The sequence below is a fragment of the Dicentrarchus labrax genome, unplaced genomic scaffold (genome assembly GCF_905237075.1).
Source record: "Dicentrarchus labrax unplaced genomic scaffold, dlabrax2021, whole genome shotgun sequence".
NCBI lineage: Eukaryota > Metazoa > Chordata > Actinopteri > Moronidae > Dicentrarchus > Dicentrarchus labrax.
This window is the reverse complement of record NW_026136702.1, coordinates 1,675,962-1,695,567: the sequence shown is the minus strand read 5'-3', so window position 1 is coordinate 1,695,567 and position 19,606 is coordinate 1,675,962. Positions and strand designations below refer to the sequence as shown.

General features: G+C 37.5%; 1 protein-coding gene and 1 long non-coding RNA gene across 2 annotated transcripts in view; one reads left to right on the top strand and one right to left on the bottom strand.

The window, feature by feature from the left end:
- Positions 1-19,606, top strand: part of LOC127373978 (uncharacterized) — a 423,284-nt gene that overhangs the window by 332,985 nt on the left and 70,693 nt on the right. The window contains exons 35-36 of the mRNA XM_051418866.1: positions 4,466-4,639; positions 5,943-6,113. Coding sequence (XP_051274826.1) covers positions 4,466-4,639; positions 5,943-6,113 — 345 coding nt within the window. The remainder of the gene's footprint in view (positions 1-4,465; positions 4,640-5,942; positions 6,114-19,606) is intronic.
- Positions 3,014-19,606, bottom strand: part of LOC127374105 (uncharacterized) — a 34,098-nt gene continuing 17,505 nt past the window's right edge. The window contains exon 2 of the long non-coding RNA XR_007886997.1: positions 3,014-3,117. This is a non-coding gene — a long non-coding RNA (uncharacterized LOC127374105). The remainder of the gene's footprint in view (positions 3,118-19,606) is intronic.

Here is a 19,606-nt window from a genome sequence, read left to right as displayed (position 1 = left end):
GTCCAAATGAATAAGAGATGGCAAGAGTTTTTCAATTCTCCTAGCCAATATTGACATATACATTTTATAATCTAAATTTAACACTGAGATGGGTCGAAATTGTTTACAATCTAATGAATCTTTGCCTTCCTTTGGTATTACTGAGATCATGGCTTGCTTCCATGAGGGGGGAATCTCTCCCTTTTTGAGTGCTCCATTACATATCTGGCACAGTTTTGGAATTAGCTGTTCCTTGAAAGACTTATACCATTCGGCTGTGAAGCCGTCTGAACCTGGACTCTTATGTGGTTTGAGTCTTGATATTGCTGCCTTGACCTCTATTTCAGTAATATCCGCAGACAGGGCTTTATTTTGTTCTTGTGTGATTGTGGGAAGATTCAGAGATTCAAGAAAACTCTTCATCTCTTCTTCGTTATCTACTTTTGGTTGTGAGTATAGTTCCTAATAATAATTTTCAAAACTTTGTTGAATTAGGTCTAGTCTATGCTGTATTTTCTTAGTTTGAGGGCATCTTATCTTATTAATAGTGGCGTCTGCCTGTTGTTTCCTCAGTTTATATGATAACAGTTTCATTGCCTTGCTCGCTGCCTCATAGTGCCCCTGTTTCAAAAATACCAGTTTCTTTTTAACCTCTTCTGAGAATATCTCATCAATCTCATTTTGCAGTGTTTTAATTGATACTTCCTCTTCCTCTTTATACTTCACTTTGAAATAATAATTAGGAGCCTCTGTTACATGGAGAACAATCCTCTCTCTTCCAAACATAAACCTAAAATATCAGGATGTGTGGCTTACAATTTTACACATTTTTTCTCGCAGTGGAGGGGTTTTTGCATCTTCTATACAAGTCTTACACTCACTCATTAGACAACACGTAAGTGAGGAGCTCCCACTGCTTTTCAGAAACAGCTGTGCAATGCCCGAGCATAAATCAAAGATGTCCAATTCTGTAATCGGACTCCTTCTCAACCATACTTGCGTGATTATTCTCTATTCAGCCGCATCTTGACCTCTCGCGCCGGACCCCAGCTGAATCTCTGGAGCTTGTCTCTGATCATTGGTCCTCGACGTGCATGCGTCTGTGTTCGTCCCTCGTCTGCCGCTCACCGACCAGGACAGCCTCCGTATCTGCTCCAGCAGCGTCTCGGGTGGTTTAAGCACTGTGACCTGCAGCCCCTTCTCTGCCATCTCCTTCGTTGCTTCCTCAGCTGTGTTGTAGGTGCGTGTCCCATCCGCGTAGAAAACTCGAAGTCTAGCCGGGAAGGGAGTCTGAAAGCGGATCCCTTTCTCCTTCAGGACCCTCTTAGCCTCTATGTACTGTTGCCTTTTCTTCAACACACTCGATGCGTAGTCATTGTTCAGATTGATTTGTTTATTTTTCCACATAAAGCCCCTTTTCTGCCACGCTGTTCGTAAGATTTCCTCTTTTGTTCTGTAGCTCTTTGGCACGGGTCCAAGTTCAATGTTAAGGTCCGCGTCCTCTGACAAAGACAAGCCATGTTTCAGCAGTTTTCCAACAAACTCTATCATCGACGAAGACTCGTTTTCTGACCCCTCTGGGATGGAGTAGATTCTAATGTTGTTTCGTCTAGATCTCCCCTCCTGGTCCTCCTGTCTTTCTTCCAGGTGAGCTTGAAGTTTCGTTAGCTCCTCCATCACTTCTTCCAGCGACTGCATTCTCTCCTCTGTGTCTGAAACACGCTCTTCTACTTCGTCGAGTCTCTTTTGGTTTTGCTGATCTCTTCTTTAATTTCCTCGAGTTGTTGCTTATTATCGTGTCGGAAATCTTTTATCACTGCGAGAATTATTTTCAGGCTAGCCTCCATGTTAGCTTCCCCTTCCTCTCCGTCATCATTTGCTGGTGAGCCACAGCTAGCTGGGAGGGACTCCGGACTCTGGGTTTCGTGTGTTTCGGCATTCTGTGCAGGTTTCCTATGTCTTACTTTGCTTTGCCTATCTCGCAATGAAGTCTTGCCCTTATCCATGTTTTACCATCAGTTTTAAATCGAGTTCGTCAAGTTAATGGGGACTTAAATTCTAGTGGTCGGGGAGATTCTCTCTCACGCTGCCATCTTAGTGGCCGCTAGACCGGAAGTCGTGTAACAATGCTTTTATATGTGAATTCATTTTCATACTTAAAACAGAAGAAGATAAAATGCTCTTCTGACTAGTGTGTGCTGTACACTTATTTTTTTTTTGTAGTAAAAATATGGAAATTCATGATGTGTGTTTCGTAAAAGCCGTTTCACACAGCTGAGCAGCAACAGCCAGCTAGAACAAGTGTTCTCCCAAAAAGCATTTCCAAGGTAGCTGCCACCAGCTGGGTACCACCAGAAGTTTAACTCTGTAAAAAGTTTCTTTTTGGCTTTCAAGCTGTAAAATTTTGGGAACCACTGCTTTAGTGGAAAGAATCATGTTATTAATATAACTATACAGTATATATTATAGATCATATTATATATTATAATATCATATTATTTTTTAATTAATCATTTAATGATCTTCTTTTCTGTGTCTTCATTAAGAACATATTGTTGGAGTTCGTCAGTGTGAACTTAAATCTAACCTAAAGAAGAAGTTCCAGTGTGTGTTTGAGGGGATTGCTAAAGCAGGAAACCAAACCCTTCTGAACCAGATCTACACAGAGCTCTACATCACAGAGGGAGGGACTGCAGAGGTCAATGATGAACATGAGGTCAGACAGATTGAAACAGCATCCAGGAAACCAGACAGACCAGAAACAACAATCAGACAAGAAGACATCTTTAAAGCCTCACCTGGAAGAGATGAACCAATCAGAACAGTGATGACAAAGGGAGTGGCTGGCATTGGGAAAACAGTCTTAACACAGAAGTTCACTCTGGACTGGGCTGAAGACAAAGCCAACCAGGACATACAGTTCACATTTCCATTCACTTTCAGAGAGCTGAATGTGCTGAAAGAGAAAAAGTTCAGCTTGGTGGAACTTGTTCATCACTTCTTTACTGAAACCAAAGAAGCAGGAATCTGCAGGTTTGAAGAGTTCCAGGTTGTGTTCATCTTTGACGGTCTGGATGAGTGTCGACTTCCTCTGGACTTCCACAACACTGAGATCCTGACTGATGTTACAGAGTCCACCTCAGTGGATGTGCTGCTGACAAAACTCATCAGGGGGAAACTGCTTCCCTCTGCTCGCCTCTGGATAACCACACGACCTGCAGCAGCCAATCAGATCCCTCCTGAGTGTGTTGACATGGTGACAGAGGTCAGAGGGTTCACTGACCCACAGAAGGAGGAGTACTTCAGGAAGAGGTTCAGAGATCAGGAGCAGGCCAACAGAATCATCTCCCACATCAAGACATCACGAAGCGTCCACATCATGTGCCACATCCCAGTCTTCTGCTGGATCACTGCTACAGTTCTGGAGGATGTGTTGAAGACCAGAGAGGAAGGAGAGCTGCCCAAGACCCTGACTGAGATGTACATCCACTTCCTGGTGGTTCAGTCAAAGCTGAAGAATGTCAAGTATGATGGAGGATCTGAGACAGATCCACACTGGAATAAAAAGAGCAGGAAGATGATTAAGTCTCTGGGAAAACTGGCTTTTGAGCAGCTGCAGAAAGGCAACCTGATCTTCTATGAATCAGACCTGAAAGAGTGTGGCATCAATATCAGAGCAGCCTCAGTGTACTCAGGAGTGTTCACACAGATCTTTAAAGAGGAGAGAGGACTGTACCAGGACAAGGTCTTCTGCTTCGTCCATCTGAGCGTTCAGGAGTTTCTGGCTGCTCTTCATGTCCATCTGACATTCATCAGCTCTGGAGTCAATCTGCTGGCAGAACAACAAACAACATCCTGGTGGTCTAAATTAGTTAAAGACAAAAGTAATCTAAAGGATCTCCACCAGAGTGCTGTGGACAAGGCCTTACGGAGTCCAAATGGACACATGGACTTGTTCCTCCGCTTCCTCCTGGGCCTTTCACTGTGGACCAATCAGAATCTCCTACAAGGTCTGCTGACACAGACAGGAAGTATCTCACAGACCAATCAGGAAACAGTCCAGTACATCAAGAAGAAGATCGAAGAGACTCCCTCTGCAGAGAGAAGCATCAATCTGTTCCACTGTCTGAATGAACTGAATGATCGTTCTCTAGTGGATCAGATCCAACAGTCCCTGAGTTCAGGAAGTCTCTCCACAGATATGTCTCCTGCTCAGTGGTCAGTTCTGGTCTTCATCCTACTGTCATCAGGAAAAGATTTGGACGTGTTTGACCTGAAGAAATACTCTGCTTCAGAGGAGGCTCTTCTGAGGCTGCTGCCAGTGGTCAAAGCCTCCAACAAAGCTCTGTAAGTACAGACAGAGTTGGATTTCTGTATCATTACTTAAATACTCTGCTATCTTTTCTATCAACTGCTTGTTTTTCATTATGAATATATTAATAACACAAATGTTATTTTCTTTCATTGCTGATCATTGTCTCTACAGACTGAGTGGCTGTAACCTCTCAGAGAGAAGTTGTGAAGCTCTGTCCTCAGTTCTCAGCTCCCAGTCCTCTAGTCTGAGAGAGCTGGACCTGAGTAACAACAACCTGCAGGATTCAGGACTGAAGCTGCTGTATGTGGGACTGAAGAGTCCACACTGTACACTGGAGACTCTCAGGTGAGATCATAGTATACTTTATCTTTAGTTAAAGCAAGGTAAATATCAGCCCAAGAGCCAATTGGCCCCTATGTCAAATTGTTTTACTTTCATATCTTACTCGTGCAGGCACATGAACAATAATAATGCAACTGCATAACAGTGTAAAAACGTTAAAGGTGATTAATATTTGCTACCAATCAGGACTGCATTCTTACAGACTTTAACCATCACTCCTCAGTGAGCTGCCTCCTTGGTGGAGGGCTGAAAGTACTTTTTAGTATCTAGTTATGAATTCTAATATTTCTAATCTGTTGACATTGATATAGGCTAATAAAAATAACATCAGTTTCTTTAATAGGATACATTACAATTTTTTCATAGTCCGGCTCCCACAGGGTTTGCTTATAAAAATTCTGACCGTTGGACAAATGCAGTTGAATACCTGGGGCACACATCAAATCTCAAACTACAATACTTTTGTAAACTTCAAAAAAACATGTTTGATATTTGAATGAATCTGAACTTCCAATGAACGGCTGGAGGAGGAAAGAGAGGACTTTGGTAACCTGAGTCTGAGAGACAGCTGTAGGGGAAAGGAGAGAGGACCAGAGACCAAAACCAGACCAAAACAGAAGATAAAATAAAGAGATCTGGAGAAATCACAGTGAAGAGTGAAAGAGGGAAAATTAGATGTGGAGAGCTCTGTTCTTCAGATTGAGAATTCAGTTCAATTCAGTTTTATTTGTATAGCACTGATTCAGTACAAAATTTATCTCGGGACACTTTTCAAATAGAGCAGGTCTAGACTGAACTCCTGATAACATTATTTACAGAGACCCAACAGTACCACCATGAGCAAGACCTTGGAGACAGCAGCAAGGAAAAACTTCCTTTTAAGAGCCAGGAACCTCAGACAGACCCCGACTCTAGGTGGGAGAGAGAGAGAGAGAGAGAGAGAGAGAGAGAAAGAGAGAGAGAGAGAGAAAGAGGGGTAAAGAGGAAAGCACAGAGACAAAGGTACAAAGCAACAACTATACCAATGATGATGATGATAATGGCCAGCGTGATGGGTAATGGTGAACGATGATGATGATATTAATAATATTGATGATAATAATAATAATAATAACAACAATAATAATAATAATAATAATAATAATAATGATAATGATAATAATAACAATAATAATAATGATAATAATAATAATAATAATAATAAAAATAATAATGTCATCTTTTTACAACCATAGAACATAGAGCTTGTCAGGTATGATCCCTTGAATATCTTATCATTTCTTCATGTTGATCATTGTCTCTACAGAATGAGTGGCTGTAACCTCTCAGAGAGAAGCTGTGAAGCTCTGTCCTCAGTTCTCAGCTCCGAGTCCTCTAGTCTGATAGAGCTGGACCTGAGTAACAACAACCTGCAGGATTCAGGACTGAAGCTGCTGAATGTGGGACTGAAGAGTCCACACTGTACACAAATCATCAGGTGAGGATTCATTAATCTGTTCTTTCTATCCTCATATTTTAGAGTAGTTTTATTTTGCCTCTGCTGCTGGAACCTGACATACCAAAGAGGAATTTTAGGAGTCAAGAACTGTGTATCTGACCCAAAGTAAAACTCATACAGCCAGTTATCAAATGAACATGTAGTGCCCCTAAGGCTTACCCAAAGGAAGTAATAGTAGAGCAACTAACATCTACCTAGGTCAGAGGTACGGTGCCTTTAATAACTCAGGACGAGTTAGTTTGGGAATTGAACAGTTGACAGTATTTATTGCCTCAACCAATCCAACAATATGATCAGCAATTCACATGGAATGAAAATAAAAATTTACAAAATCAAATAGAGCTCTCTCAGATGTAAAATAATAAAAGAAAAGAAATAGTCCTTTAAGGAGTCAGGTATTGAGTTCAGAGTTCAAGGTTCAAGGTAGAGTTAATAGTGTGTACACTAGGGCTGAACGATTAATTGCATATGCAATAATATCGCGATATGATAAAACGCGATTTTCTGACCACAACTTGCGCGATTACAAGGTGGTCACGTGGCGCGAGTGAAAGAGTGGAGAGCTCGGCTGCATCAACTTTTCATGCTGCCCTGTAAGCTGTTGCGCAATGGCCTCTGGCTCAACGGAACAGTCAGAAACTGACACAGCTCAGACTTTAGTCTCGAAGAGGAACAGCACGTCGGTGGTGTGGAACTTTTTGGTTTCAAAAAGAAGATGCTGCGCAGCGTCAGGTGTTGTGCAGAGCATGCCATGCTCCCGTTGCTACTTCACAGGGTAACACTACAAACTTGTTCCAGCACTTAAAAAATACCACAAATCAATGTATGGCAGTTATATGGCCAAAATGCCGAGCACCAGAGCACCAGTGCGCCAGACAAGCCAAATACCGCAAGACAGGGATCCCTGACCGAAATTTTTGAAAGTGTCACTCCATATGAACGTAATTCAAAACGGCACAGGGAAATCACTCGGGCAATCACCGAGTTCATAGCCAAAGATATGATGCCTCTCAGCACGGTGACCAAGCCTGGGTTCATGGCATTGATAAATACACTGATAAACGGTACAGTACACCCTCCCGTACATACTTCAGTCAGACTGCCATACCGGAGCTGTACAAAAAGTGCAAAGAGAAAGTCGCCCCGGAGCTTAAAACGGTGGAGTTTTTTGCTACCACTACTGATATGAGTGCCATACTCATAGTGAACTTTAGTCTGTGTGGTGTGTTATTGTTGTGTACTTGAGGTTGATCTATACTATAATATTCAAATTGTTTTTTATTGTCTAATTTAAAAGTGCATTTCTCCATTTTTTATTTATAATTTTATTTACTTTGATTTTACAAAACATTTTCAAAGTAGTAGAGGCAAATTCCATGTTTCAGTTGTGTGAAATGTTACTGACTTGGGAGCAGTAAGATACATATCATTTTAAATGATTTTTTTCTTAAGACTGTACATTTTGCACACAGTGCATGCCTTTGTTTAAATTACTTAAATGCACAGTGGCAAAGCCACAGATGTTTCTGTAATGGGCAGTTAAATAAAAATGTCATGTAGTTCAGTCATACATCTTTTAATTTAATTAATTTAACAAATAGGCCCAGCCTATGGGGAAGAACATTTTACACTAAATGTATCTAATATTGTGTTGGTCATATTTAAATCATTCATTATGTTTTGTTGGGAAAAAAAGAGGATAAAATAAATAATAAATAAAAAATTGCATATAAAATCAGAATTGCAATATTGGGGGAAAAAAATCGCAATTAGATTATTTTCCCAAATCGTTCAGCCCTAGTGTACACAGTCTTATCTGTTCCTGAATGTGCAAACTAGTCCGATGTCCTCTGTGGCTGGTCGTGTGGCGGCCTCACCGCGTCCCCAACCCTCCACAGTCACTCTGGGCTGGGCTCGCCATCATTGGATCCTCTAGATTCTTTCTGGTAGCTCAATAAACCAACCTGCACAAGTAGTGCTGAGTATTAAGTTACTCTGTTCTGTTCTTATTTCTAACATGAGACCTCATTAACTTAGTGCATCAATAACCAATGACTAATGACTACAATGGAATGAACTACCAAATGTAATAGCAACTGGTATTCTATGCACCAACAAATCTCAATCATGAATTTCTATAAACCTTAACACTTGGTATTTTAACATCGATAAACGAATTATTTATTATTATTTTCTTTCTATATGCAACATTGTTTTTAACTGTTCCATACATCATTTAATATTTTAGACTATAAACATGGAGTTAAATTGGAAATATTTATGTATTTATCATGTACAATTTAATAAACAAAACCAGCTCAAACACAATGTAGTTGGGTAACAAATCATTAAAATATATAACCAATTTAAAGCTGAATGATTTTAATATCAACACAAAATAAGTGCAATGCACCTTTAATATTTTACCCTGCTATGAGCTGTTCCTTAACCAAACTAACAATTGGCTTAAAACATTACATTAGTAGTCCAGGGTATACGCGGGTATACGGCGCTTATTTTTCAGTCAGCATTGCGTACACCCATTTCTTAACCCCCCTGATGCCACCAATCAGTAGTATCTGCGAGCCAAATTGCCCATTTTTTTCCCTAGGATGGTGAAGCCATGACCCACGCTACTCTGCCTCTAATTGGCCAATACTCGCTGCCTTTACTGATTGGATTGGTTAACTTTAGGCATGACGAGGAATGAGCCAATCGGAGGCAGAGAAGGGCGGGTCATGCCGAGGTAAATATTGCTAAAGACAAATTCACTTTTACAAGTTTACTTTAAATGATTTGCCTTTAGGATTTGTAATGAACCGGTAAGATGAAGCGAGCTATCCAAACAAACATTTCATTTGACAATTACAAACGTCCTCGCTAGGGATGCACCGATACTGGTATCGGGCCGATACTAGTCTAATGTACTCGTACTCGTTAAAGTTAATCGATAACATGAACCAATACCAACGGACCCGTATCGGCGTCCACTTGCTCTCAGTGACGGATCCGCTACGAAGGCGGATCGCGGACCGTTTGGGAAATTGATACATACATCCGCCGCGGACCCGCAACGGACTCATAAAAATCCTGGCTCATCTGGCCCGGGTCCGTTTTGGACCCGTTTATCTCATTTTCAAAATCCCTTCTGTTCTTGCTGTAGGGTAAAATAGGATAAACTAAACTATAGGATAAAACTAAAACTATCACTAGGCCTAGGCTACTACAGGCCTAAGCTTAAATCTGCATTGCCTTGTATTTTTAACCTAACAATATTGTCAGAAAAGGTTCAAGTCAAGACATCAATATACTGTACAAAAGTAATCACTACTCAATGGAAATATAAAATTGACATTTACATTTAAGGAAAGTTATAGGTTATAGCCTATTCTGTTTTTGTTAGGTTACTCTACATTCATTTTGTGGTCAAAACCTAATTTAGTGCATTTTTTTGTGGTAGAAGTATCGGCATCGGTACTCGGTATCGGTAAGTACTCAGATCCAAGTATCGGTATCGTATCGGTTTGAAAAAAAGTGGTATCGTTGCATCCCTACTAGAAAGTATACAAGGACCTGGTTGAAGAGCCATCGTGCTGCCTCTTCTGTGCGTTCTAGACAGTGCAGTGTGAAAACTGTCTGGAATATACTGTAGTATGAGCAAGGTTAGAAACCCAGTACTGGGTTCAGAGACTATATCACTGTTGATGTGTTGTAAATGCATATATATTATGTTCAATCATCATATGATACTTATATATATCTAACGAGTTATGCTAAAATAGTGTTTATTTCAATTTTACAACAGTGCACTTTGAGTTTATCTGATTGGTTTTGATGTGTGGAAGAGAATGATTTACGTTTTTTTAAATCTAAGGTGAAATATGAACAAGGATGCATTGTCAAATTCAGATCTGAAGTATTTTATTTAAATAAATGTTCAAAAAATAACTGAAACACCATGTTTGCCTCATCTATATTTTCCATTCATGCAGGCTGCCTGTGTGACCAGTAATACCTACAAACTGCTCCTGATCAAGTCATGTTCATTTTATAATAGTGGCACACTCTGGCCCACGCTATCTGTTGCAATCAGCTGTTCAAAGACAGTTTACAAAAGAAACTACTGACTTGCCAAGTGAGAGAATAGGTGTCCTTCCAGGAATAAGGAATAGTTCACTCAAAATGCATAGTTGTCTCTCACTAGTCTGTGGGCCAGTATTGGTTCAGTAATTTCATAATCCTTCCTCCCTGAGATCAAGCAGCAAACATTATGTGAGAATGAGCAAATACTACTGACGGATTTTTGGGTAAACTAAATAGATATAATAATATTAGAATATATAATATATCTAATAAATTACATGTCACTGTTTCTAAAACAGGGCGTTTTTCTGGGCTGCGTTTAAAAAGGGCAAAGATTATTGAGAGTATACCCACTTCTCCAGGGATCATACAATGATACACACCAAAGACTATGTCATTATCAGCTGATTAATAATAAGTGCTCCATGTGAAGATGTAAGTCCATTTGTAGAGAATAAGCTCTGTGTATGAGAGCGATGTAATGTCCATGTTTCCATGCTGCTCTGACCCCCCTCCTCCTTTCAGGGTGGAGCCTGCTGGAGTCCGATGGTTGAGACCAGGTCTGAGGAAGTGTAAGTGTGAAAACAAAGCAGCACACATTCAACCATCTTCACACTGTGACATCACTCATTCATAGCTCTGATGTCATCATCAAAGTGTCAATCAATGATCAGATGATAGATCAATAACTGCTGCTGTATTGTGTCTTGTTCTCTCCATCAGATTCCTGTGAACTCACAGTCGACACAAACACAGTACACAGAAACATCAAACTGTCTGACAACAACAGGAAGATGACATTAGTAAAGAAGGATCAGTCATATCCTGATCATCCAGACAGATTTAACCGCTGGCCTCTGCTGCTGTGTAGAAATGGTCTGACTGGTCGCTGTTACTGGGAGGTCGAGTGGAGAGGAAGAGTTTCTATATCAGTGAGTTACAGAGGAATCAGCAGGAGAGGAGACAGTATAGACTGTGTGTCTGGATACAATGATCAGTCCTGGTGTCTGCACTGCTCTGATGGTGGTTACTCTGTCCGTCACAATAACAGACAAACACCCATCTCCTCCTCCTCCTCCTCCTCCTCCTCCTCCTCCTCCTCCCCCTCTGGTAGAGTAGCAGTGTATGTGGACTGTCCTGCTGGCACTCTGTCCTTCTACACAGTCTCCTCTGACACACTGATCCACCTCCACACCTTCAACACCACATTCACTGAACCTCTTTATCCTGGATTCAGGTTCTGGTCTTACAGTTCCTCTGTGTCCTCTGTAGGAGGGAGAGAGAAACTTTCTCACTGCTGACCAGATAGTTCAGTCTGTACAGGATCACACACAGCTGATGTTAGTTAGTACCAACCTGATGTGTTTACTGTAATAGAGGAGGAAGAGGAGGCTGAAGGAAGAGAAGAGCAAAGCATGCTGGGATGAAGGGATCATGTGTGAGGGTAATGTGCAGCCTGCAGACGTAGAGATAAAGAAATGATAGAAAGAATTGATCTTCTTCTATAACTCTGAGAAAAATGAACATTTTTAGGATCAAATGTGGCTGCTTGTTTTTCAAATCTTCTTCTTTTTGAAAGCACAGTTAGAGGGAAAGTGTTTTTATGACTCAAATATTAAAGTGTGAACAAATATTCAACTTTGAGTCTAAAACTGAACTTTGTTGTCTTAAAACTTTTGTTTCTGTGAAGAAAAATGTGTTCAAATGTCAAACAAGAGTCTTTCAGGATCAAATTCAGCATCTGTGTAAAAATAGTTCCAAGGTGTAAAGAGTGGCTTTGATTGGAACAAACTAAATTCATCATCTTTGGTCATCGTGGAACAAATGTACAAACTTTGATAAGTCAGGTTAAAATCAAAAGAAATCAAAGTTTTGGGATGATTCTAGATAATAAATGATGCTGGAAACCACATCTAAATGATGTCAAAGCAAAACTGTCCAAATGGATCCAACACTGTATAAAATGAAGGATTAGTTAAATCCAGCTTCATACTTTATATTAAAAGTGAAAGAGTCCAAAAGTTCTTTGAAATGAGATAAAGTCTAATGATTAATTTCATGAACAAATTTAAAAGTGATCAGACTGACATGTTGGCATTAGTACAGTAGAGATAGTGTCACATTAGTCTGACGTCAAACACTCAATAATCTGCAGCTTTACACTCTTTTTTGGTTTGTTTTTTCTATTTTGCAATTTTTTTGTCTCATTGTGTAAAATTTCAATTTGTTTACTCTGAATGTTTCCTTTCTTATCAACATGTTTGCTTTTACTGATTATTCCTTGTAAAACATTCAATTTAAAACTTGGAAAAACTACTTTATTCAGTTTTTCTTTTTCTTTAACTTTCTTGTCCTGATGTCACTGTGATGTTGCCACAGTGTATGATTTCTGTCTGTCTTTGTCATTCTTGTTCAATAAAGTTTTAAAGAAATAAACCTGCTGGTGACTCCCAGTGTGCAGTGGTGGAGGAAGTATTCAGATCATTTACTTAAAAGTAAAAGTAGCAGTACTGCAATATAAAAATACTCCACCACAAGTAAAAGTCCTGCATTAAAAATGTCACTAAAGTATCAAAAGTAAAAGTACTAATAATTAATAAAAGTGTCCCCTGTGAGTGTTACACTGTTATATATGATATTGTTGGATTATTACTCCTGATGCATTCATGTGTAACACGTATTTTAGTGTTGTAGTAGTTGAGATCATTTCAACTCTTTTAGATACTGTTGGTGGTTGAATCTGTAATATTGCATCACATTTTATAAACTAATAACATGTTTTATCTGTCTCAGTAACTATATACTACTACTCAGACTTTGCCTCACACTGGGCACCATTTGTTGGAGTAACAATGGTTTAAAGGGGACAACAGAAACCGACCTGAGAGCCATTTTTATTCATCCCTCCACTTTGTTGTTGTTGTTGCACCTGTTGGGGGTGGGGCAACTCACCCAATTAATGCAGGTAGTTTGGTGACATCCCATAATTTCCCACACAGCTCCGCCCAACATCCTCCTGACATCATCCATCATCATCCAAATATCAACAGGTAGAGATCATTGGTCCTGATGTTACATCATGTCAGCTCTGCTCAGTGGTTTGTTATTTCCTGTGTTAACAGGTATTGTGTCTGTAAGAGCTACATTTGACATTCAGCATAGACACCATTGTGGACAAGATATTATAACCTGTTTGATTTATTATTTATAATGACTGTCCTTTTTGTAGGCTGCTCTTTTTACAATTTTTTTCACAACATGTAACATGTGATGTGATATTTCATGTGCAGCTATTGGACTGTAAGCACTTATTTTGATGTGTAATTTTTCCATATTGAATAGAAAGAGGATATAAAAGCACAAAGGGGATGTCCATTAGTAAAGAGTTCACAGTTATTTACTGTTTAAACTCAATACCCTTTACGCTGAAATTCATGGTCGATAAGATTTTCTACCCTTATGTGGAGGCTTACATCCAGTCATTTGATCCAGTAGAGCAGGTTGTGATCATTAAATTTGAGCTCCTATGTAAGCACGTATGAACATGTAAAGCTCAATGGTTCCTCTGGAGAGCTGGGTGGATGAAGACTGTTTTCTGCCATGGCAAGGCAGCAAATGTCAAACACTGTATCATCACAGGGATAAGGTCCTCTCTGAAGGCATTCCTCTCTGCAGGCTTCTATCTTTTGTTGGGATACCTCTTTCAGGTACTCTCTGGCACCAAAAGGTTGGGGTAGGGTGTACATCATCACTGGGCGCCCACCTGGAGACACAGCATTTCTGCATGGGCGAATTCTGTGAGTGTTCCAGAGGTGAACAACTTCTTTCAGTTCTCTGTACATATAAATAAAAATAGAAAGTGAGAAAATCAGGTCACACATTTGCTTTACCAATTGCAGTAGATATCATAATGCATTAAACTAGCCAGTAATGTAGATCAAATGAGCTCCAACTGAAACATCTGCAATTGTAAACTATCATGCAATTAAAAACATCAGAACACTGACAGGGAACATACTTTTCCTACTTTAAGTACTTTGAATATATACTGCTGATAATACTGTCCTTTCACTTTAGTAAGGTTTTGAATAAAGCCTACATGGAGTGAGCTCTTTTCACTTATATCAGTAGGCCTATGATATTAGTAACACCACACTAAAACTAACCCACTACACAGGGCGGTACTACTGCTTTTGGTGAAGTAAAACATTAACTTTAACCACTAAGAAGGTGTCACAGTATTGTTCTGACATAATATAGCACTAAAGAAAAAAAACAACATAAACGTATTGCAGTTCTGACCTCTATTATTTCAAGATGTGAACTGAATGAGACTTTGTCTAGGATGTCACCAGAAAAGGAGTCTGAGTCTTTTAAATCTTGGAACAGGTTCATCCAGAACTGTGCTTGCTGCCTCCTTAAAAAGCCCCACCAGTTCTCTATTCTTTGGTTGTGATTGCTCGATCCATACAGATAACATCTGTGCGAAAAGTTGTCCAGATGATCGTGCCTCAAGAACATCTGCATTTGTTCAACGTATCAATTCTCAGTTCAGAGGTCCGAACGAATTCGGGCAGCAGTTCCATTCCTTGATGACACCTCATCAATGAAGAATTGCGCGATTATCTTGGGATCACTGTTTGTAGAGTAAGCATGTAGCCAAATCACCATTTGTGAAAACCAATCTATTGCACTATTGATGCAGATCCCGTACGGTTTGAGTTTATCATACGAGTCTACATGCCACCAAAAGTTTGGGCCTGGATTCTGGTACATACGCCGCCGAAGGCAATTCCAGCGCCTCAGCTGCACACCGTGCAGATCCAATATTTTCAGCAGTCTCCTGATCGTCTCTTGAGTCACCATGTAGCCAGCCTGAATGCATTTCAAATGCATCATCTTGTATCCATGGAGCATGCCATATCTGTCCAGCTGATCCTGGACAAACACTGCTATGTCTAGCAGATCTGAATGGGCTTTCCTTCAGAACAACCGCAAAGTCCTCAGGTGCCTGCATAGAGTCGACAAACTAATGATAATACCATCTATATGACTCAAAGACCGGACTATCTCCCAGTGTCTTAAACCCAGATCAAAGTAAAACTTGACTGAACTTGTTTCAAATGCTCTCTAAACTCAGAAAAACAAACCAAAAAAAATTACTCAGAAAAAAACGAAATAATTACTTAGAAAAACAAACCAAAAATACATTTTCAAGTGAATGCAATACGCTTCCGTACCATTGCACCAAGACAAATTCTTTGTATGTGTAAAAACCTACCTGGCAATAAATCTCATTCTGAAACTACAGGTATGTAAATATTTCTGTGACTTTGTGTTTATTTTTTTGAAGGCTGCTGGAAACTGACTGCAGCGTATTGTCACCTCCTCCTGCTGCTGCTGCCTGATCTCGTCCATTTTCCAGGTGAGGGGCAGTTCATCTTCAACAAGCCTAGTTTTTGCTGCACCAACATTATAGCGGAGAACGGAAGAAGAACAAAAACAACAACAAATACAAGAGGGATCCAGCAGCATTGCTTATGAATAAAGTACAAAACATATATTTTTTTGAGATATTTGTTCCTCATGGTGTCTTTACAGACAGTTGTAGAGGGACACTGTGTGTGCGCAGTGATTGCTTGAACTGATTTCAGGTGTTCATTGGCAGCAGGCAGTAGGGCTGGAGGCAATCTGCTATCACAGGTTATTTTTAGTGTGGCTATTTGTCGCCATCTTGTGGCATTTTTTTAGATATTACAGGGAAAAATAGCTGGAATAGCTGGTCTGACACAAAAGCTCAAATTCCTGTAAAGTGGAACGAGCTAGGAACAACTGCTTCAATTTGAGACACAACTTAACTACATATAGGACATAGCTCTAAAGTTTATACACTGTTTAATGAGGAAATGTTACATTATTATAGCTATAGATTACAGCTTTAAATGGGCATAAATGTATTTTCTCACTCCTGAGATACATTGCCCATTCAGGGTATAAATTGAACTCATTTGACTGAACTGCAATATCACCAGACTACCTTGAAAAATCTCAGTTTGGGAGTTATTGAGTGAGAAGAAACTTTATGAACTTAGTGAAATGCTGTCTATGACAGATGTTCTTTATTTGGGTCTTCTTGTAAATGTTACACATCAAGTTGTTTCCTCTGGACTCCACAATAAACAGCATCTTTTCACTGACTGACCTCTCCAAGTATATTCTCCAAGTCTCTGTTATATATATATATAGCGAGGGACGGCCTGCTCTTCAAGCCTCTTTGTTAAACAGTCACAATTCTACGCCGGCTCTAACATGCATAACTTGTCTCGGTCATTTAAAGAAGTGAGGGTTTTTCTAAGGTCCATTCCCACAGACTCTAGTTTGCTCTGTAACATATCTGGATGTATCTGCAGCTTCTGTCATGAAACAGGAAGTTGAACTTCAGCATACATGGTCCAATCTCCACCAAACTTCATGTTTAATAAGAGTCCGGCCCTGAACTCATCTACATGCCAATATATAGTCAGTGATATTGCCACCTACTGGCAATAGAAAGTAAGCCTTGTGTGGTGATTATGATCTAATTTACATGAGATTTTCAGGTTGTGGTCCACTCATGATAAACTCACACACCTGCAGCTTTAATTATCTTTATATTTTAATTCTGAATCTACCTTATCTAGTTTGTATTCTATTCTGTCTTATCATCAGCTTGTCAATCATCTGTGACACACTGTGAAAGCTGCTATACAAATAATACATTTAATTGATTGAAATGTTGCACAAAATTGATTTATTGTTCAGTTAAATAAAGAATAGAAATATTAACATATTAGATAATATATATATATATATTAATTGTGGTATTAAGGCATAAAGACATCAGTTTGTTCCTCAGAAATAAAAATATTTGATACAGAATATGTTTTTTGTCTGATTTTTTTCATCTTCAATCTTAATATGAATGATATCAAATCATGAATTGAGCGTTTTCCAACATCCCTGATTTTATTTTATTTGTTTAATCTCTCTGATTTTATTTTATTTGTTGAATCTCTCTGATTTTATTTTGTTATTTGTTGAATCTCTCCGATTTTATTTGTTGAATCTCTCTGATTTTATTTTATTTGTTGAATCTCTCTGATTTTATTTTGTTATTTGTTGAATCTCTCCGATTTTATTTGTTGAATCTCTCTGATTTTATTTTGTTATTTGTTGAATCTCTCTGATTTTATTTCATTTGTTGAATCTCTGATTTTATTTTATTTGTTGAATCTCTGATTTTATTTTATTTGTTGAATCTCTCCGATTTTATTTGTTGAATCTCTCTGATTTTATTTTATTTGTTGAATCTCTCTGATTTTATTTTATTTGTTGAATCTCTCTGATTTTATTTTATTTGTTGAATCTCTCTGATTTTATTTTATTTGTTGAATCTGATTTTATTTCATTTGTTGAATCTCTCTGATTTTATTTTATTTGTTGAATCTGATTTGATTTTATTTGTTGAATCTCTCTGATTTTATTTTATTTGTTGAATCTCTCTGCTTTTATTTGTTGAATCTCTCTGATTTTATTTTATTATTTGTTGAATCTCTCTGATTTTATTTTATTTGTGGAATCTCTCTGATTTTATTTTATGTGTTGAATCTCTCTGATTTTATTTTATTTGTTGAATTTGATTTTATATTATTATTTGTTGAATCTGATTTTATATTATTATGTGTTGAATCTCTCTGGTTTTATTTTATTTGTTGAATCTCTCTGGTTTTATTTTATTTGTTGAATCTCTCTGATTTTATTTTATTTGTTGAATCTCTCTGATTTTATTTTATTTGTTGAATCTCTCTGATTTTATTTTATTTGTTGAATCTGATTTTATATTATTATTTGTTGAATCTCTCTGCTTTTATTTTATTTGTTGAATCTCTCTGATTTTATTTTATGTGTTGAATCTGATTTTATTTTATTTGTTGAATCTCTCTGATTTTATTTTATTTGTTGAATCTGATTTTATTTTATTTGTTGAATCTGATTTTATTTCATTTGTTGAATCTCTCTGATTTTATTTTATTTGTTGAATCTCTCTGATTTTATTTCATTTGTTGAATCTCTCTGATTTTATTTCATTTGTTTAATCTCTCTGCTTTTATTTTGTTGTGTGTTTAATCTATCTGATTTTATTTTATTTGTTGAATCTCTCTGATTTTATTTTATTTGTTGAATCTGATTTTATTTTATTTGTTGAATCTCTCTGATTTTATTTTATTTGTTGAATCTCTCTGCTTTTATTTTTTGAATCTCTCTGATTTTATTTTATTATTTGTTGAATCTCTCTGATTTTATTTTATTTGTGGAATCTCTCTGATTTTATTTTATGTGTTGAATCTCTCTGATTTTATTTTATTTGTTGAATCTCTCTGATTTTATTTTATTTGTTGAATCTCTCTGATTTTATTTTATTTGTTGAATCTCTCTGATTTTATTTTATTTGTTGAATCTCTCTGATTTTATTTTATTTGTTGAATCTCCCTGATTTTATTTTATTTGTTGAATCTCTCTGATTTTATTTCATTTGTTGAATCTGATTTTATTTTATTTGTTGAATCTCTCTGCTTTTATTTTGTTATTTGTTGAATCTCTCTGATTTTATTTTATGTGTTGAATCTCTCTGATTTTATTTTATTTGTTGAATTTATCTGATTTTATATTATTATTTGTTGAATCTCTCTGCTTTTATTTTATTTGTTGAATCTGATTTTATTTTATTTGTTGAATCTCTCTGATTTTATTTTATTTGTTGAATCTCTCTCATTTTATTTTATTATTTGTTGAATCTCTCTGATTTTATTTTATTTGTTGAATCTCTCTCATTTTATTTCATTTGTTGAATCTGATTTTATTTTATTTGTTGAATCTCTCAGATTTTATTATTTGTTGAATCTGATTTTATTTTGTTTGTTGAATCTCTCTGATTTTATTTTATTATTTGTTGAATCTCTCTGATTTTATTTTATTTGTTGAATCTCTCTGATTTTATTTTATTTGTTGAATCTCTCTGATTTTATTTTATTTGTTGAATCTCTCTGATTTTATTTTATTTGTTGAATCTGATTTTATTTTATTTGTTGAATCTCTCTGATTTTATTTTATTTGTTGAATCTCTCTGATTTTATTTTATTTGTTGAATCTCTCTGATTTTATTTTGTTATTTGTTGAATCGCTCTGATTTTATTTTGTTATTTCCAATCCAATCCAATCCAACTTTATTTGTTAAGCACTTTAAAAACAACCAAAGTTGACCAAAGTGCTGTACAGGAGAATAAATATGACATCATAAATGTAAACAGTGATGGTGATGATGAAGACCACTCTGAGGAATACAGACAGTG